Genomic DNA, 18,737 nt, shown 5'->3' with positions numbered 1-18,737 from the left:
CACGCAGTTTGATGTAACACCAAGGTAACATCGATGCTATTCAACATACAGTGAATGCTCTGTAAATAAGTAAATAGGCTTAACATTGTGGAGATGAGCATGCCCAGTCTTGAGTTTGGCCCCATCGCCCACAGCGCTGCCCGTGAGGAACGGGCCACAAGGGACTCACGTGTTTTATAGATAACAAAGACGGAACATAACGCAGGGAGTATTGAAAAAATATGGCTCAGGGGCGAAACACAATAGCCAGTCTAAACAGTCGTCTGTAGGCATACCGGTAATTCAGACAATTAGCCTGTATAAAATACTACACATCACGTTATTTGGACAGCGTTGTACGGTGGCTTCAGTCTACGTTTCCTCTGCTTTCTATGTAGCCTATGCGTGCGTGTGCGTGCGTGTGCGTGTGCGTGTGTGGGTGTCGATAAGGAGTGCGCGTGCGTCTTTCCGATTGCTTGTCTTGCTTTGTGTGCATGCTCAGTGAAAAGTCATGTCGGTGTGTGTGTGTATTTAGGTGTTTTCGGTGTGCACATGCGCGTAGACAAAATGTGAAAATGTGTACAAAGTATTTATGCATGACACCAGAAACGAATATAATTCCTAGAAATAAAACAGCCTAGTAGTTGACTGCGATATGTTCAATAGACCCGCAATAGCCAATTCCTGTTCCTCCTATTATAAAAAGCTACTTGTTGATAGTAACGTCTTTATAAATATTATTATCATAACAACCGTTTATTAACGTGTATATTTTGTAATATAGCTATTGAAAATATTTTTGTATTTGTAGCTCCAAGATGTTCCGTTAAAATGTTTTATTTAACGGGAGATCTTTAATTGGATTTATTAAGTGGCTACAGCTTTAACCTACATTGTCTGGAAAATCTTGTGGGAAAAGCAACCCTGACTGTGCACTTTCAGCCTGTCCAATCACTGCTCACGTTGTTTCACCAGGGTGAAAATTAGGCTACAATATAACAGGGATTTGCCTGTTGAGCATGACTCCACTAAATTCACAAGAATATAATTTCTAGAGTTTGACGGTGTGTTCATACTTTTTTTTTTTATCACCAACGATAACAATTGCGTGCCTTAATACATAGCCTAATATATTAACAGTGTTACACCACAGCACATTCATTACACACCCACACACACAGGGGAAACTGTATAAAAACATTGGAAAGACCGATGGATTTATTAACATATAGCAAGACAAATGAATACGGGCCTAGGCAGTCTGAACAAATATTGTAGGGTAAGTAGGTCAGTCTATAGCCAACCAGCAGGGGAAAAAATCATATGGCTGAAAAGCTAGAGCCAACAAAAGCAGATGAGTTGAGCCTTGGTCAGAGCTGCAGCCTAAACGTGGAAAAGCAGCTCTCCAAGTGTAAAAAGGAAATGTCTTTGTTTAAGCTGCGCTGCATTAACACACATCAAACCGGCTAAAACAGCCGGAGTGTGGAGTCATTTTACCAACACATAATCGATTGCAATCGAAGGACCACTACCGCATGCATTTTGATGTGGACGAAAGGAAATAGCACGATACATTCCAGTCTTATCGTGACACTTTGCAGGCTCAGGCTACCTATTCTGGATGTACACGCACTGTGAGCTGGGTTGAATGTTCGGCAGTCTTATTGTCCAGCTAACTATGAACTTGTCATAACTGCATTATTTACTCAAACAGCGGAGTCTGTGGTCACAATTGTAAACTATTGTAATGGCAGGGTGTGGAAGGGGGTGGGGATGGAATATCCATTTTTATTGCATCACCTGTCAGCGGCGTCCAATGGGCGTCGACTCCGAGGGCATTAATTGATGAAGGTGTCTCCAGACTGGCGCACCTCCCCTCTCTGTCATTTTATTTGTGGCTCAACCAGCAGCCAGAATAGCAGCTGCATTTTAGCCCTTATTCTATTTCTCTCTGTCTCGGACTCTCTCTCTCTTCTCCCTCCCCTCCACCCTCACAACTCCCTCTCCCTCCCTCTCTCTCTCTCTCTCTCTCTCTCTCTCTCTCTCTCTCTCTCTCCTCTCGCTATTTTATCCCTCTGGCTGAGGCAGTGGTGTACACCTACCCCTCGTCCTGCTGCCGTCCAGAGGGGAGTGGAGCCGGCAGAGGCAGGTAGCAGCAGCCCCGGCCTGGTGGACGCCTCCGTCGCATTCCTCCACCATGCCGGACCGGGGCAAGGGGCGACGAGTGGATGCTGTCAGCTCATTCAACCTATTAGACACCGGCAGCTCCATTTAACTCTGCATGTCAAAGTTTGCATTTTCATGACGCAGCAGCAGTGTGGATGGATTAAAGGTATGAGCAGGATGCCTTGAGCTCGCGACTCCATGCCATTTACTGGTAAATCCATAATATACAGAGAGTGACTACATGGATTAATACATTGGAGCGGATACATAAAACATGGGAGACCTGGAGTGTGGCTTTGAGGAAATGCAAGGAGTGAGACTGGGATACCTGCTCATCAAAGGCAAGCAAATGTTTGCTTTGTCTCAAGTCTTCACCGACCTGCTGAAGAACATCCCTCGGACCACCGTGCACAAGCGCATGGACCACCTGAAGGTGAAGAAGCACCACTGCGACCTGGAGGAGCTGCGGAAGCTCAAAGCAATAAACTCTATAGCTTTCCATGCCGCTAAATGCACTCTCATATCGCGGGAGGATGTGGAGGCTCTGTATTTCTCCTGCAAGACGGAGCGGGTGTTGAAGTCCAACAAAAGGAAAGCGAAAGCCGCGTGTTCTCCCGGGGGTGAGGATGCGTCCCCGGGGCTCCTCGGTGCGGACGCCGAGCTGTGGAAGGAAAAAGTTTGGTTTAGTTTGCACGGTGTCCCGGAGACTCTCACGCTTCACAACAAAACGGGAAGGAGGAGAGAGCTGACTCCTTGCCTTACCGACTCCAAACTACCTCAATTTTACCACAAAACCCATGGACGGGAACACCGTTCGGCGACTAAGTCCAATCACAAACACTTTAAAAACTATGAAACAGCTAAAATAACAGGGAACCGTGTTACTTTGAGCCAAAGGCACTCGTTTTCCCGGAGCGCGGTGAGCCGGCAGCCGGTGGTGCTTCAGTCCGCCATAGCTGCTCAGTCCAGGCTCTCGCGCTCAGCCGGCGACCTACTTCACAAAAGGAAGAGGAGGCGCGAGGGGGGCGGCGGCAGGGACAGCGCGAGGCACTCGTGGAGCAGGAGCAGACACGCGCACCACCACGTACCACCGGTGCTGCTCGTACAACCCAAATCATCCGGCAGTCACGGGACTTCTTTTGGTGCTTTCCACCTCGGTCCGGATTTCTATCTTGACCCCAGACCTCACCATCATCATCACCACCAGCATCACCATCATCATCACCACCACCACCACGAGCCGACTTTCCCGGAGAGTTACAGCAGCGACACCGAGTCCAGCACCTACTCAGACCGGGCGTACCCGGACTCGGACTTTGGGTCCGGCTTCTCCACCACCAGCAACTCCGGGAGCTCGGAGGAGGAAGAGGAGGGCGAGGATGAAGACGACACGCAGTCAGAGAGTTCAGAGGTCAGCTCAGACGAGGAAGAGAGCTCCTCTCAGTCCGACTCGAGCTCCGTTTCTAGTCGTGTTTCGGTCCAGAGCATCCGGTTCAGACGGGCCCGGGTCGGTTCTCTCGCCAAAACTCTCAACACTAAAGCACCTTTGGTCCTGCAGCCCACGTTTCACTACAACAACCAGCAGCAACAAGAGAAACAGCACAGGACACTGGGCCATGTTGCCCATTCACAGACAGCCGACAGCCGACCGGAGAAACGTCAGAAATGTGAATTTATATGCAGTGAAACCAGAAAGGACCCGGGACCCTTACAGCCAAAATTTAACTCCACTGTTGTCGGGGAGAGCTTTTTCACTGAGTCCAAAAGGGAAAGGGCGTTTGAAGCTGATCCAAACAGGGCCGACCCTGTTGACGAGCTGGTCCCTTATTCCCCGGGACCTAACCGGAATAAGGCCTTTCACCCCTCACGCAGGACACCGGGGCATCCCATCAAGTGCCCCCAGGGACTGAGCGCACAGTGTGACCACGACAAAGACGCCAAGATCCCCAAATGTACCGACAAAAGGGAGACGAAAGCCACCAGCCTAACACTGCCCACTCCACTGAAAAAGATAAAGACCGAGGCGGAGGAGCACTCTGTGACCGCCACCCCCCACTCGGACAGCGGCAGGACAGCCAGGACACCCCCCTTCAACCTCCACAATGTGAAAGTTAAAGTGGAGGAAAGCTGTGATGAATATGAATACCAGAGCCAGGCCACTGTAGTCAAATGTAAAGGAGACAAGGCAGAGAGCAGCAATGACCAATATCCCAGCGGAGCCATCAAACACGGGGACTTTTTCAGCAGCGTGATTAAAGCCACGGAGAGGAGCCATGATGTGGCCCTTAGATCCCCCTGTAGCCCTCAGGAATGCTGGAGCACCCAGGACGCCTCATGTATCGACGAGGGGGAGCACAGGAACAAAAACTGCAGGGCTCCGGTGCTAGGGAATAAGAAATCCCGAGTTTCCAGGACGCAAAAAAAACAAAACGTGCCCAGGGTCAACAAGGCTGCCTCTTCCTCCTCTTCTTCTTTTTCTTCTTCTCGCCTGGCGGGCTGGGAGGAGGTATCCACGGAGGATTTACCGAGCAGACGCAAACGCAGCAACGCGAGCACTGTAGCATCGCCTGCAAAAATGCCTTTCAGCCTGATGGCAAATTTCCCATCCCCGCCGTCGCTGGTTGTTGGCAGCGACGGGGATTTGTGCCCTGCTTACTCCCTGAACTCGCTGAGGGGCCCCGGGCCTCCCCCTCCGTCCCACCCCGTGTGGAGGTGGCAGCCAGGCGGCCAGATTCTCCCTCCCCCACACGCTCAGAGAACTAGGAAATACTGAGCCGGTTTTTAAAGCAAAAAAGCAAACACCAAAAGCCCCCACCGTGTCCATCTCCAACCTAATCGTAGCCGGAGTCTTAACTCGAGCTCACCAAATTGCTCGCAACTTTATCGGTGTTTTTTCTGAGTGGGGTTACATTCCGCGTTGTTTTGAAGTTTGATCGAGGAAAACCCACAAGATCCCCCTTTTTGGAGCCCCAGAAAACGCCCACAGGACTGTGAGACACCGCTCGTGGATTTATGCTTAAAGAAAACTTGTGTTTAAAATAAGCTATCAATCCTAAGCAATATGTTATTATTGGGTTTTACTTGACTGTTTTTCTGATTGTTTCTTCTTCGCTTTTCTATGCTCGACCTGTTGGATTGTATGGTGCCAGGGTTTCAGTGGTTTGTGCTTTGTCTGAAATAGGAAAGGGGTTAAAAAAAACCCCTCAGCATTCCTTGAGATGAGGCTACTATTAATCTGGCTGGGACTGAGAGCAAGTTTGACTTGGTAAATCAAAAAAAATCAGGGTTTACCATTCTGTGCCACATGGTATATTTTATATATCAAAGCTGTGTTTTCTTTCATGATTGTCATGCTGACCAGCGTGGCCACAGTGGCCCATGTGTCCAAGTGTTCAATTTCAGAGAACGATTAAACATTGGTTTATTAATGTCTATCTATACATGCTCACAGTTAAGCCTTTATTAAGATTGACAGGATTTTATTCCTGGTGGTTGTGGGGTTGTTGTTTTTTTTTCTCTAGTGATCTGGTTTTCAGTCTTGTTTTTATTTCTGCGAAGTATTTCCTGGTTTGCATCCGTGTGACTGCGCACAGACACAGGCCCAGACACAACACAGGCCTTATGTACTACAGACAATCAAAAAGAATAAGGCTCAGACCTTCATAGCACGTTCGGTCCCACGATAGACTCGATTCATGTCCCCCCTGGTCCACTTGGGCCACCGATTTCTGTGTTTGCGTATAGAGCTCGAAAATAAGCCACTGTGATATGGCTATGGGAGGGATGTGATTCAGGAGTCACAGAGGGGAAAACAGCACCAAAACAGCGTGAAAACACCTTCTAGCTACTCTGGCTATTCAGAAACAATGCGACAAGCACAAGAGATAGGCTTAAATGCATTGCACTTTGATACTGTTGGGGGTCTTGTTTCAGTTTTAGGCTTTTCTGACTAGCCTGTGAAATGATGTCTGAGAGATGCTGATATAGAAAAAAAAACCCAGCTAAACATGAGACTGTTTAATTTGGTTGTAGACACAAAGGCTGAACTGCATTCACTTGACTGCTATTTGAATATGTAGGATTCAGCCACGTGCGAGTTTCTAACCACGCCATGGTGATTTTCTGATTTCCTATAATTTAATAATATGCTAATTTCCGTGAAGTCACTGTTGTTCATTATTCTATTTTTAGTGGAAGTCAATTGTCTCGATCTGAGCTTGGGGGGGTCGTCAATTATTTCCTTCTATTATTGCCTGTGCTCCTCTCTGAGACACAAATACAATCAGTTTTTAAAATATTGCCTTCTTTATTTGTCAAGTGCATCACCATCTTTTGAATATGGCCGCTCAGAGTGTAAAGCCTGTCCTAGACCTGTTTCATTTAGCCTCCTAATTCAGCAGTAGCTACTCCGACTTCAGTGTAGGCTACACACCTTTTAAACAGAAGTAAATCAAGTGGTTGAAGTTGCACCTACATGTAGGTATTTTAAGTAAATGTGTAGATGTTTTTAAGGGCAGTACAGGACGCGCTCTGCTAATTGGTAGGCTTTTCAGTCTGCGACAAAGAGAGGCCCAGCTTATGGCGAGCCAGATCACAACAAACCCAAAGCCCGTGAATGATGTCAGCCCCCTCACAGGCACAGCAAAGGGTGCATTCATTCAGAGGATTGTAGAAACTATTTAATGGGTGATTGTAAAAAAAGAGGGAAAAAATGTACAAAAAGTGATTTTCACTCTGCTTAAATCGGTGTGGATACATATGGTAGATGTTTAACCATGTGATTAAAGCACCACTCTGCAGCCACGAAGCCCCAAACGCACCATGGGCCTTATTTCTGAGGCTGGAAGCGACAATTCAAACTTGAACTTATATTCTCAGCCTGTAAACTGGCTATTTTTGAAGCCATGACACAAGCTGGTATATGAGCAGGCTAGCAGTAAAAAAAACAAAAACGGAGGGGGTTGCACAGGGTTGAGAGGGTGTGTGTGTGAGGAGGGGGGGCTGCGTTGCCAGAGCGAAGCTTTCAACCTTTAATCCGCATGTCAAAAGCATAGGCTGCACGGCATAGGAAGAAGAGGAATAGCCTGCGCCCAAAGCTGTGCGGGTTTGCCCCCCTGAACGCACCAGCCTATTCTCACGCAGTACTCACAATGCGCGGCTGAGGGACGGGGATGGTGGTAATGGCCTGTTGGGAGGGCCTTTCCACCGCTAAGACAAATAGCTCTCTGACAGTGACGCTATCAATGTAAACAATTGCATCGTGCAGCAGCTAGAGGCTGCATGCACCCTCTCCCCCTTCCTCCTCCTCTTCCCCACTTCCCTGCCCTCCTCATTCACTCATTTACTTCGCTTTTTTGATACAATACTTGAGGTCAGGTTTTTGACCGGGAATTTTGAAGTCACTGGTTGTTTATATAAAACTGAATATTTATTTTTGTGAATTTTCTGGGGTTTCTTGTACATCGATTTTTTTGTTGTGAATATACTATATAGGACAACTGCACTCGAAATGGAAACTTGAACAGTGGATTTCTGAAGCACTTTCCCTTTCTTTTTTAATTATGAAGCATTCATTAAACGCGACTGAGTGTAATTATCAGACTCTTTCTCTTTTCTTTTGACTTGGATCATGTGCTGTATTGGAGGAGGGGGGGTCAAACAGATTTAAGGATGAAGAAATTGGGTTTGCGTCGGGGGGGGGGGGTATGAAAACAAAGACGTGAAGAGATTTCTAAACTTTGTTTTGGGGTTTCCCTTTTCTTTTTTTATTATGTTTCATTTTGGGAAACACAGCTGCTTTTCATCTTTTATATATCAGGCACTACTTTGTCGTTAAATGTCCTCAGCCTTTCAATTTACTATGTAACACGAGTCATTTCATAAACGTTTAGAGGCGTTTAGCGAAAATTAGACATATCCAGTCTTCAATTGAATAACAGATAAGAGTTTTGTCCTGAGGCAAAGAGGTGTCAGATCTGAAAAGAAATAGAACCCCAAATACATCCACAGCAGTGCTTATCCACATTGTGGGCAGTTTAATCATGCAACACATTTAATGATGACTGATGGTAAATATCCCGCAAAGATGACACACGCACAGCATCTTCAGTTCGGTTAAACTCCTACAGCAGTGAGGGAATCCCTTCCCCGGTGTACTCAAGGGGTGTGTAACGGAAGAAGTGGTAGGCCTGCGGAGCCTGCAATAATAACAAGAGGCAAACCGCAGACATTTACGCATGCAGCATTTCCAACCACTGCACATGAGGTGGTGCAAGCCTACCCCGTTTAACACATGAAGCAGAGAGAGAGACCTCAGTAAGCTGGCTTGAACAACACTCCTGCAGGGACGCTGAGCTCGCGTGCAGAGATGGTCAACGTGTCGAATAAAACATCACAATTCCCTTCAATAAACAACGATATATGTGCTACTCCTGTAGCCAAAATCCAGAGCATCGTGGCACAATAGGGGATAAAATACAATAAAATAAAAAATTCACAACCATATGTACCTGCTGCATGGACACAGGATTACAGCTAAACTCGCCCAAAGGCTGTTCGACTTTTACAATATTGTGTGCAGCGCAGGACCATGCAACTTCTCCAAGAAGCTTTTGACCAGACTTGCCCGTATTCGCTCAATCTGCCATGTTTGACGTGATGTTTCCCTGATTAATGGGACTCTACGGTATACGGTCCAGGCCAAAGCCCCGAGGTTGAGAAGGGGAGCCGGGGCTGGCAAGCTGTCTGGCCCCGGCACGCCTGCTGCTGCTGCTGGAGCCTGGAGGGGCCATAGTGGGAGCAGAGGCAAGCCATTATACCACTGCTGGCGTTTCAGGGTTAAATTCCAGTGCGGATTGGGAACCAGTAGACTGTAACTTCTATAGAATAACAATGGAAAGAATACGTGACAAAGAACAAAACCTTAAAAGCCTTAAACTACAAATTGTTGTTAATAATTAAAACAAAGAGATAACGTTTTCTAAAGAGCTCCGTTGATTGTACTCAAAATGATATTAGACGGTGGCTGCATGTTTGGGAAACGAAGTTATGGGTAATGCTGACAGACACATGGCGCGTTAGGGTCAGCACTTTGCATTGATCTTTGAGACAATTAAATACACGGAGACCGATAAAAGCTGTCAGGACGTTTTTATGTTTAATCTCTCAGCTGTAAAGTATTTGCCTGCCACTCACCCCCTTCGCACAGGGTCAACCACCAGCTCACAATATTTTGGTTTAAAATATTAATAAAACAAACAAATCTTTTGACCTTTTGGAGCCACTTGGGGAGGATCTGTAAAATATTTGTGTGTGTGTGTGTGTGTGTGTGTGTGTGTGTGTGTGTGTGTGTGTGTGTGTGTGTGTGTGTGTGTGTTTTGCAGACTCTCTCTCTCTCTCAGGCAGCAGAAGATGTGGGCTAAAACTTAACACTGAAGCCTCGATGCATACACTTTCCTTCTTTGCTTTGCTTCTGTAACACAATAAATCTAAAATAATGCTGAAAGAAACGTCCATCTTTTAACTAGAATTCTAGAAAAAGTTCAGTCTCTTTAATCAGAATAACTATAATATATTATTAAATTGATTCTGCACAACAACTTCTCATACTGACACAATGCAAGAGACACTTAACAGCGTCACCCATGAGATTATCATAATAGGCCTACATAAACTATAGAACTATACTGAACTCAGGTTTGAGCTCCTGATTACACTGAGGCTCTGTGCAACAAACCAATCGGCATGTGTGCACGTATACACGTATATACGTTTAGATGAGTGTTAACACTGCGCCAAGAATTCTGACTATGAAGCTAATAGTGGGGGGAAATCGTTGCATTTATTCTATTTAATTGTATAATTTCAAAATAAAGGCTTCTCCCTTTAAGTAAGTGGAACACCACGCGGGGTCTAAGTGCGCCTGTGTCCCCATATGAGTCTGATTTAACAGCGAGCAGAGCTTCTGGTTTAAGGTGTAAAACAAACTCTCCCCATCGAGGAAAAAGTCGGTCTAATCTAATGGCTCCTCCACGCGCTGAACTGAGGGGGCTCCCCTCTGTGACCCATGTGCGTTTCCCTCTTTAACATGAACTTATACAAGCTACAGATCTGAGAAACAGGGTGGAATTAAAGGAACAATAAAATCAGGTCTTTTCTCTCCCCAATTCTGTATTTCTCTTTTCTTAGTATTCATATTCTGACCTTTATGAGTTATGAGCTAAAAGCAGTTTCACGCTTCAACAGTTGTGAAGGTGTACAGACTTTAAATAGACTTTAAATAGAGTTGGAGTTACATGAAGGACTGTCGTTTAAAAATATATGGAGGTGGACAACAGAACTATCGAGAGCTTTACTGCATCCCAATATTTAGATTTTTATTTACAACCCTGATTTCATACAAATACGTTTTTAATCTTTTAACAAAAGACCCCCAAACTTCTCCCTTTACAGCCTCTACGTTTTAAGTGTTTAGTGACTGGCAATCAAACAATACGCCTAAAAGTCCGAGATAAAAATAAGTAGTGCAAAGGTCAGGAGCTGATAACATTATAATGTTAATATAATCATGCAGCCATTAAGACCGGAGTGATACAAAACTACAAATAAGACTTAAGAGATTTTTAATTAGGTCAACTCCATCAACCAACCCGAAGTTTAGGTCACTGATCACTATACAAACTGACATCCCCACGAATTCATTTACATTTCGGCTAAAGCCACGTTTATCCATTTCACTGCAGCCTCCATCACCACGATGGTGGCTTAACGTGAAGGGGGAAACAGCGGGGAAACAGCGGGGAAACAGCGCTGCCTCTGCTGGGTTTTACCCGGCATCCCCCTGCACAGACACGGGGTCAGAGGGAGGGATGGCGGCCTGTGAGGAGGGGAGATGGGAACAACGCCGCTGCTGCAGCCTCTCCTTTTTAAAATCACACTCAACCGCCAAAATAGTGTATTTTCAAAGTACTGAATAATAAATAGGCTAGTTTTCCCACTGCAATTTAAACAATTAAAATGATTATACTTTTACTGTCCGTAGAGACAAACGGTGGTCTTTTCTGGTGTGGAGACATTAAGCTTAGAGATATTTACAGACGAAATGTACACACCTCGATTTGTTTGATTAAGATAGATTAAAATATATAATATGATTAAAAATATGTATGGCTAATTTACAAAGTGTTGTCGTTTTATTATTATCATTATTATCATTAATGGTCTACCAAAAGTAGATGTCTGATCACCAAATGATATCTTTGCTGAAGTGTATTTTCTAGCCTGCACGTGTAAATCAAATTGAAATGCTGTCGAGTTAATAACTGACCCTAGAGCGCTGAAAACACGTTTAGAAAAGACACGGGGAGCCCAAAGAGCTGCAGTCTTGTGGATTTCCCTGGCCAGAGGGACTGCATGGGGGGAGGAAGGGGAAAACCAGCACCAGAGGGCTTCTGCTCGGTCATGGAGCTCAACTCCATTTGTAAAGGCTTTTCTGCGGACAGGAGAGAGCCAGATGTAGCCTAATGTTGAATGGAGCATGGAGACTGGAGCAACTTTTAACAACAATTCAATCAGTTATCAACAAGCCCGGTTCGGTGACGTGTAGTGGCCTCGGGTGCAACTATAAGCCCGGTGTTTAGGCGATCGGTGTGAGCCAGCTGATCAGAATCACGGGGAGGCATTCACTGGCCCGATGAAGTCTCTTCTCACAGCCATCCTGCCATGTATCAACATACCAGCATATTTAGAGTTTTATTTGTAAAACCTGAAAACTATTTGCCATTGGCCTCTGTTTTCTACATACTGTTCATAAAGCTGTGTGCTATATGAACAGTTTGTATATGAATTATTCATCCGTTTTAACTAGAGGATCATTTACAGACCTATACGAAACTGTTTACGCATAAGAATTATAAACTGTCTTAAGTTCCAATACTGGTGGGTTTGTAGAGATCATTTTAACACTTGTGAGAAATTGCACTTACTAACTTAAAACTATACAGACGGTTTATGTAGTTTTCAAACCTCATCAGAATTCACACGGTCAGTCAATGTAACACAGAAAAATGTTGTTTTCACTTGGAAATATGAGTGTGGATGAAGACAAACACGTGTCATCTCTATGGACGTAAAATAAGACAACATTTAACCAATTTTTTAGAAAGTCATTTTTCAGCGACCCACATTTTAGATAAACAAAGTTAAAGTTTGAAATTCCTGTTGCTCATTTTTTAAAATTGCCTAATCCCATTACATGAATGATTGAACACGTGCCATGTGTGAGCATGTTTCAACGGCCATCCTGAACTTACTATTATAAGTCATAACACCTTAATTGATATTATTAGTTTCTTTTAGATAAAAAAAAATATACAAATAAATCACTCATTGGTAAGCAAATGGTAAATATGAATTAGGAAGGCTACTGTTTATGAAGACATTTTCTTAAAGTGTTTGTATTGAAATCAATAAATGATTGGCCTTTTAAACTGAACCCCTCCTCCTCTCTCCCTCACACACACACACACACACACACTCACAGTGGCTTCTTTGTTGTAAGCTATGGTAGAAACACCTTGTTTGAAACAAGAACATATTATTTGCATTTGAGGGCACATCTTCACATTGATTTACACCTTTATGTTATTAATGCAAAAAAAACCCTCAGGCTTTCTCAATGTATTTACACTAAAACAGTTAATCTCACTGGTTTTACTGGTCACAATTTTTTAGAGATTGGTCTAAAAGATGTTGGAGAACTTTCCATCAAAAAGAGGAAAAGAGGTCGTAGAACTCTTTACAAATAATTAAACTGTGATAACCATGTGACAATTTTCAATGCATATTTTGCAGTCTGTTTGGTACACTTGATAGAAGCAACTGTAACATGTTTGCAGTCCTACAGGGCACACAATTTATAGCTCCTGTGTATATCAGCTGATTAAAATGTTCCACGGCCTGAAAACTAATATCTGGACACTAGTTCTCTTTTATAATGTTGAGAACTTTACACACTATAGGGGGATTTGAACACGGCGGTGACCTTTGACCCCTCATACCAGGGAGTTAGGACAAGGAGCCCAGGCTGGATCGGGGAGAAAAGCCACCAACACACACACACACACACACACACACACACAACAGAGAACCTCCTCCACTGCTGCAACCACACTGATACAGGACACACAAAAAATGTATGTAATTCACATCAATATATTATACAAAATGGAAGTAACCCTTAATAAAAATGAGCTGTATTTCTACCAGTAGCCTACATGCATTCAGGCCACAGCTTGTTGATTATTGTTTAGGATGTCAGTGCCATTGGCCCTTGCCTATAAGTCGACAAGAGATATTTTCACCTACAGCCCTTCTTCTTCAGTTAGGGCAATATGTCACACGTCAGACAGATGAAAAACGCAGCTTATTGCTTTGCTGCAGGGCACGCAGGCAGGAGACGTGATGTGTCAAAAGCAGATTTGAGCGGATGAGCTTCCTTTCTTCTCCTCTTCAAGTGAAGTTCCTTAAATTGGGTGAGAAATATAATAGGAGACTTTTTTTTTTAAAGGCTGTCTGGGCCTTTGCCAGATAAGGTTTCAGCCAACGTTTTTCACCCACTTTTTTTGTCGGGTATTCAGGGTGTGGGACAAAGGGGAAAGCTGTGGATTCAAGACTCATTGTAACTAACTCCTTATTTAGACCTTATTTCACTTCGAAGCTGTTTTCACCTTTGAACGAAAAATGAGTTGAAGTTTCCTTTAAAAATCATGTAGTTTTATATTCTTTATCACTTTATCCTGTGTGCTATTTCTATAGAGCTAAAATGTTACGTTTAATAGTGACTTAACAATGATCTTACCTTTATTTCTTTCTTCAGTTATACTCATATTTGCATTAAGACCTACAAAGTGATATTCTCAATATTGAGTTCATACTGTTACTTAGAGGCCTAATTGTCACTTTATAGTGACAGTAATACTTTGTGGATTTTTTAAATCTTATGTAGTAGCAGCAGAATATTATTTTTGATATAAAATGTTGGTATCGGTTTACTTTTGACATTTTGTGTCCTGATGTTTCTTCAGTGCATTGATCTGTTTTCTTGCTCCACAGTGGTTTTGCTGTGATGTGAGTTGTATAATATCCTCTTAAACTAATTTTCTGATGTGTTTTTTTCTCTCTCCCCAGCCCTTGTTGTCGAGCACAGCAGACTCAGCTCTTGGTGATCCAGATCTGATAATATCTACGTGTTACAGCGGATCCTGGTTAATAATTTGGCCTGATTGAGGCTTGTTTAGAGTGTAATCTGAGCCCGCTGACCCCCCCCCCACCACCCACCCCCCTCCCCCTGGGGGAAACAGCGACAGAGCGACTGTCAAATAGCTTTTGAATAAGGATGTTTAACTTACATGTTTTAAGGTTACTCCAGTTTATTATAAGGGTACGCCACTCGTGCTTTCATAAACCTTTAGGATCTAATAAATGCTTTATTAACTCGTGTGTTCTAATAGACCCATTCAACCATCAATGCATTGTTTTTCTATGTGATCACTAAACCTGCTGCCTAATTACCCATTACTTAATGAACTGTAGATGACTGTTAAATCATGTATGACACCTTGTTTTCTTTTTGCTTATTTATTTATTTATTTTTACCTTTCTGCAGACACATTCATTCTACTTTGGCCTCTCTCAGATATGCTCCCACATGTACTGCTTACTTCTTGGTTTATCATGACCTCGAAATTTGTCCTGCGTGTCCAGGCGTCTCTTTATGGATTCGTGGCCGAGCAGCTTGTAAATTAATTTGTGAACGCATTGAACAAGGACCAGAAGAAGAGGTTTAGGACACGCTGCAGACCCAAAGCCCCCCTTAACAAGCTCCGCGCACAAAGAGGAGAACCAGGTACTTTTTGAGGGGATCAGTTTGTCCTCTTAATGCAGCTGATTGGATGACGTTTTAATTCATGTGTGACTGCGAGTTCGGCCTCATTCATTAATGATCATGTAATATTGAGACACAGGACGTCGTGATATTTTATTAGTCATTCAAAATGTGTGTTTTTCAGGTGAGATAGAAAGATGCAGCTGCTTGAAATACAAAGTATAAAAGCTAGTTTACTGAAATATATATGTGTGTGTGAAAAGACTAGAATAGACTAAAGCTGAACAAGATGTTTCATTTATGTGAAGCAAGATTGAAACAGATGCTTCTTTTTTAGTCTTTCTTCAAATAAAACACATTTTATCTTTGACCCCATCTATTTTTTTTATGTTGTTTGAGTTGCCTTGACTGCCTATAATCTGCTGATCTTGTTTCATTTGTGTTTTGGCAACATCATTTTTTGTTTGCCTCTCTGGGCCCGGACTACTTCCAAAACAGAAAACGTTTGACTGCCTCCATTTCACATATCACAAAGCTGATGAAAGAAGTGAAAGGGGAGGCTGCATGTAGCCACAGATGTTAAGAAAGCTACACTCAAAGTGCCATGGAGTTGTTCAATGAGAGACCTCTGTGGTCAGACCAAATGTCTTTCACAATCTGATAAGATTCACAAAGGATTTATTTGAATCTAATAGTTCCTTTGTGTCAGAAGGACTGTGTGTGTCCTGCATGTATTTTTGGCTTTCAGAAGCTCTTTAATTAAAATATATTGGGATTGTGCTTCTTTATAAAACATGAATTGATTAAAAAGAGTAGTATTCCAGCTGCTACGTGGGTCATTAGTTGATATTGTTGAGGAAGATGGAGGCTGGTGAGATCGGGCCTGATTATCGTCAAGTTTATTCTTCCTCCAGGAAAATGTAAAATAATTTGGTTAGAAAAGAGGAAGTTGCAGTCGCCATGATCGGACGGCCAAGCTCTGCTTGTTGGAGAAGCAATTATGAAACTATTTTATTGAAATGTCTCAACTGGAGAACACTTTGTTTGTGATGAGGTGACCTCCAGTCGCTGCTCAACATATGAACAACTTCAATTTTGTTTCATTTTACTATCTCCTCAGAAGGGCATGTCTTCGTCAACATGTAGTCGAGCCTCTTTAATTCCCTCTCCTGGGGTTTAGTGTCAGCCGATGAAAGCGTTAAAATTATGCAAATAAAAATGTGTGTAAACTGAATTAATGGGCTGGTTTTCCTCTTCCACACCCCTTTATGACTTTATCTGTTATCAATATCGCTCCACAGCCAGCGACTTCCCAGTCTACCGGAGTCCGCTGAAGTGGTTTCTCCAGCGGACTCCGTGTCCTCTGTTTGGGGCGCAGACTGCCCGCGCTTACATAACGCCCGGTCCGTTTGTTACGACTCTCCGTTACGCAGCGCCATAGCGCGGGTCTGGCAGCTTCTTTTTGAAAGATTTCGTTGACTTAATCGTTTGTTAATTGTGTCACCGCGTGCACATGTTGAAAACACCGCGAGCGCTTAACGAATTCAGCAGGTTATTGGAGCTTAGAGCAGGCCTGGGGTGGGACTGTAGGCAGCGTCACGACCACAGCGCTGCTGCATATTGATGTTCGGGTTCGGTTAGGAAAATGAGTCTCAAAGTGTGATCCGGGGACTTCCAAGGGTGCGTGAGTGGGCTCCGGGGGGTCCCGAGGCAAATAAAGCATTATGTATTTTCACTATGAATTAATTCACATGGAATGATCCAAATTTAATATTCATATGTAGGTAAATATAGGTTTCACTCCCACGACTGTTTTGTTTTCATGTATGCAGTTGAATCTGTTAAATCAACAATAAAAAAATCCCACTATTTAGTTTTTTGGGGGAAATCAAATAAGAGTAGTTTGTGTTTCTGTGGTCACGTGAGTGTGTACTTTGTGTTTTTATGATGTGAAGACGTCTGCGGGTCCCTGAGCGGAGAGACGAAACGAAATCTGCGCGTATTCCGTATAAAAAATGGACAGAGAGAATGTGTATGATTTCCCCCGCTGCGCCTCTCTCCGGTGCAGCCAGCTCGAGGGGATGCCGCGGTCTGACGGCGCCCCCTGCCGGCCGCGCGGAGGAGTGGTGCACTCTCTTAAAGGGGATGTCTGTAAAACCGGAAGAGGTTTTTAAGGTGGATCGGTGGAGTTAGAGGCACGAAGAGGACGCTTATTTTTCACTAAAGGGCTCACAGGGCAAACTGGACTCAGACTCTCACCGGTTCCGTTGTGTTTTCCGCAGCTTTCAGCCGAACATCCCAGAATTACTCTGCAAAAAATATGCGTCTTTAGAGGGAGCTCGTGCCGGAGCTCACAACCTTACCTTTTCTTAAACCAAGTTCAAAGATAGGCTGCCACTGCTGGTGAGATCATTTTCACTCAGGTCCAGTTTAACACGACGTCTTTGAAGAATCTCCTTGAATTAAGCCAACAAGTGGCGACCTCGACCCGAGCAGAGCGACAACTGAAGACACTAACACACACGGCTGAAGCTCTGTTGTAGGATGTGTCACCCCGTTGTCCTTTTACCTGTCAGAAAAATATTTTAAGACTCAAAATAAAACAAAAAGCTCAATAAGAGTCATGTGTTTTCATGCTGCAGCTTGTTCCGCGTTGGACGTTGCTTTATGGCGATATAATGGCTCATTCAGGTCGGCTGCTGATGATCCGAGACTGGTCCCTAAAAAAAAAGAAGACTTTGGCACCATGTCCCCGTTGACATATTAAAACAGAGATGTGGTTGCTGTGGGGTGCTTTTGAAGACTCCAGATGTTGTGGTTTTTTTGTGTGTTCATGAAAGAATTGAGATCAGTGTCTCTGGCCCCTCGAGTGGTCCAACCGGCTTCAGACGGGTTCAATCAAATCAATAATGTGATTCGGCTCCGTGGCTCTGACAGCTTTTGGTCTCACGAACGTGGCTGTAAAGAAATTCGCCTCCTCCTCGTGACACAGACCGTAGGCCTGCATGAAGCAGGTGGGCGCGTGGCCAGGTCACTGTAGGCCAGCTCAGTTCGTCTCAATGAAACGATTTAATAACAGCTGACTAACGGAATCATTTTTTTTAATCTTTGTTTGCATAAGGGGTGGTGACAAAATATCAGCACCGGTTCCTCTTTTTTTCCACTCCAGTTTCCTTGTGTTTAGTTTAATGTGGCCAAGATTTTCTGTGCCTCATTAAGCCACATCATGCTGCAGTGTTTGTGACAAAACAACCAGCAGTTCAGACAGCAACGTCAGCCTTTGCACACCTGGAAGTGGCGTTGTTTTGCCCTAACTCCGGGATTCAGCTGAGTGTGACTGACTGGTGACCTTTGTAATTGTGATTTTGTAATTGTGAATGGAGAGCATAGCAAACAGCACGTGCCACTAAAACATGTAAACTTAGAAGGAACATCATCACATTTAAAGGGCAGATGATTCATCTAAGATGTTAAACATCATGGCGCCATAAACAAAATGCTAGAAAGGTGCTTCAGTAAAGACAGCTTCACAGGAAAGACACAACACTGCGGCCTTGAATCCTTTAATTATAACCGTCACAAATACACGGTGGCTGACTTATTTAATTCACAGCAGCGTATTAACTGGCCTTTCATCTGAAGGTCGCTTCTCTTTGTGATCCCGTTTCAGTGGCAGCAGCGTCCTCTTTCCTTCATTTGCATACAGTCC

General features: G+C 44.0%; 1 protein-coding gene across 1 annotated transcript; it reads left to right on the top strand.

Moving 5' to 3' along the window:
* The first annotated feature begins 2,419 nt into the window (after positions 1 to 2,419).
* On the top strand, positions 2,420 to 4,918 carry skida1 (SKI/DACH domain containing 1). Its single transcript, XM_070928557.1, has one exon. The coding sequence runs from the start codon at positions 2,420 to 2,422 to the stop codon at positions 4,916 to 4,918; it is 2,499 nt and encodes an 832-aa protein (XP_070784658.1).
* The last annotated feature ends 13,819 nt before the right edge of the window (positions 4,919 to 18,737 follow it).

Source organism: Enoplosus armatus, chromosome 21, assembly GCF_043641665.1.
Source record: "Enoplosus armatus isolate fEnoArm2 chromosome 21, fEnoArm2.hap1, whole genome shotgun sequence".
NCBI lineage: Eukaryota > Metazoa > Chordata > Actinopteri > Centrarchiformes > Enoplosidae > Enoplosus > Enoplosus armatus.
The sequence above is the reverse complement of the archived record's forward strand: the minus strand, read 5'-3'. Positions and strand labels throughout refer to the sequence as shown.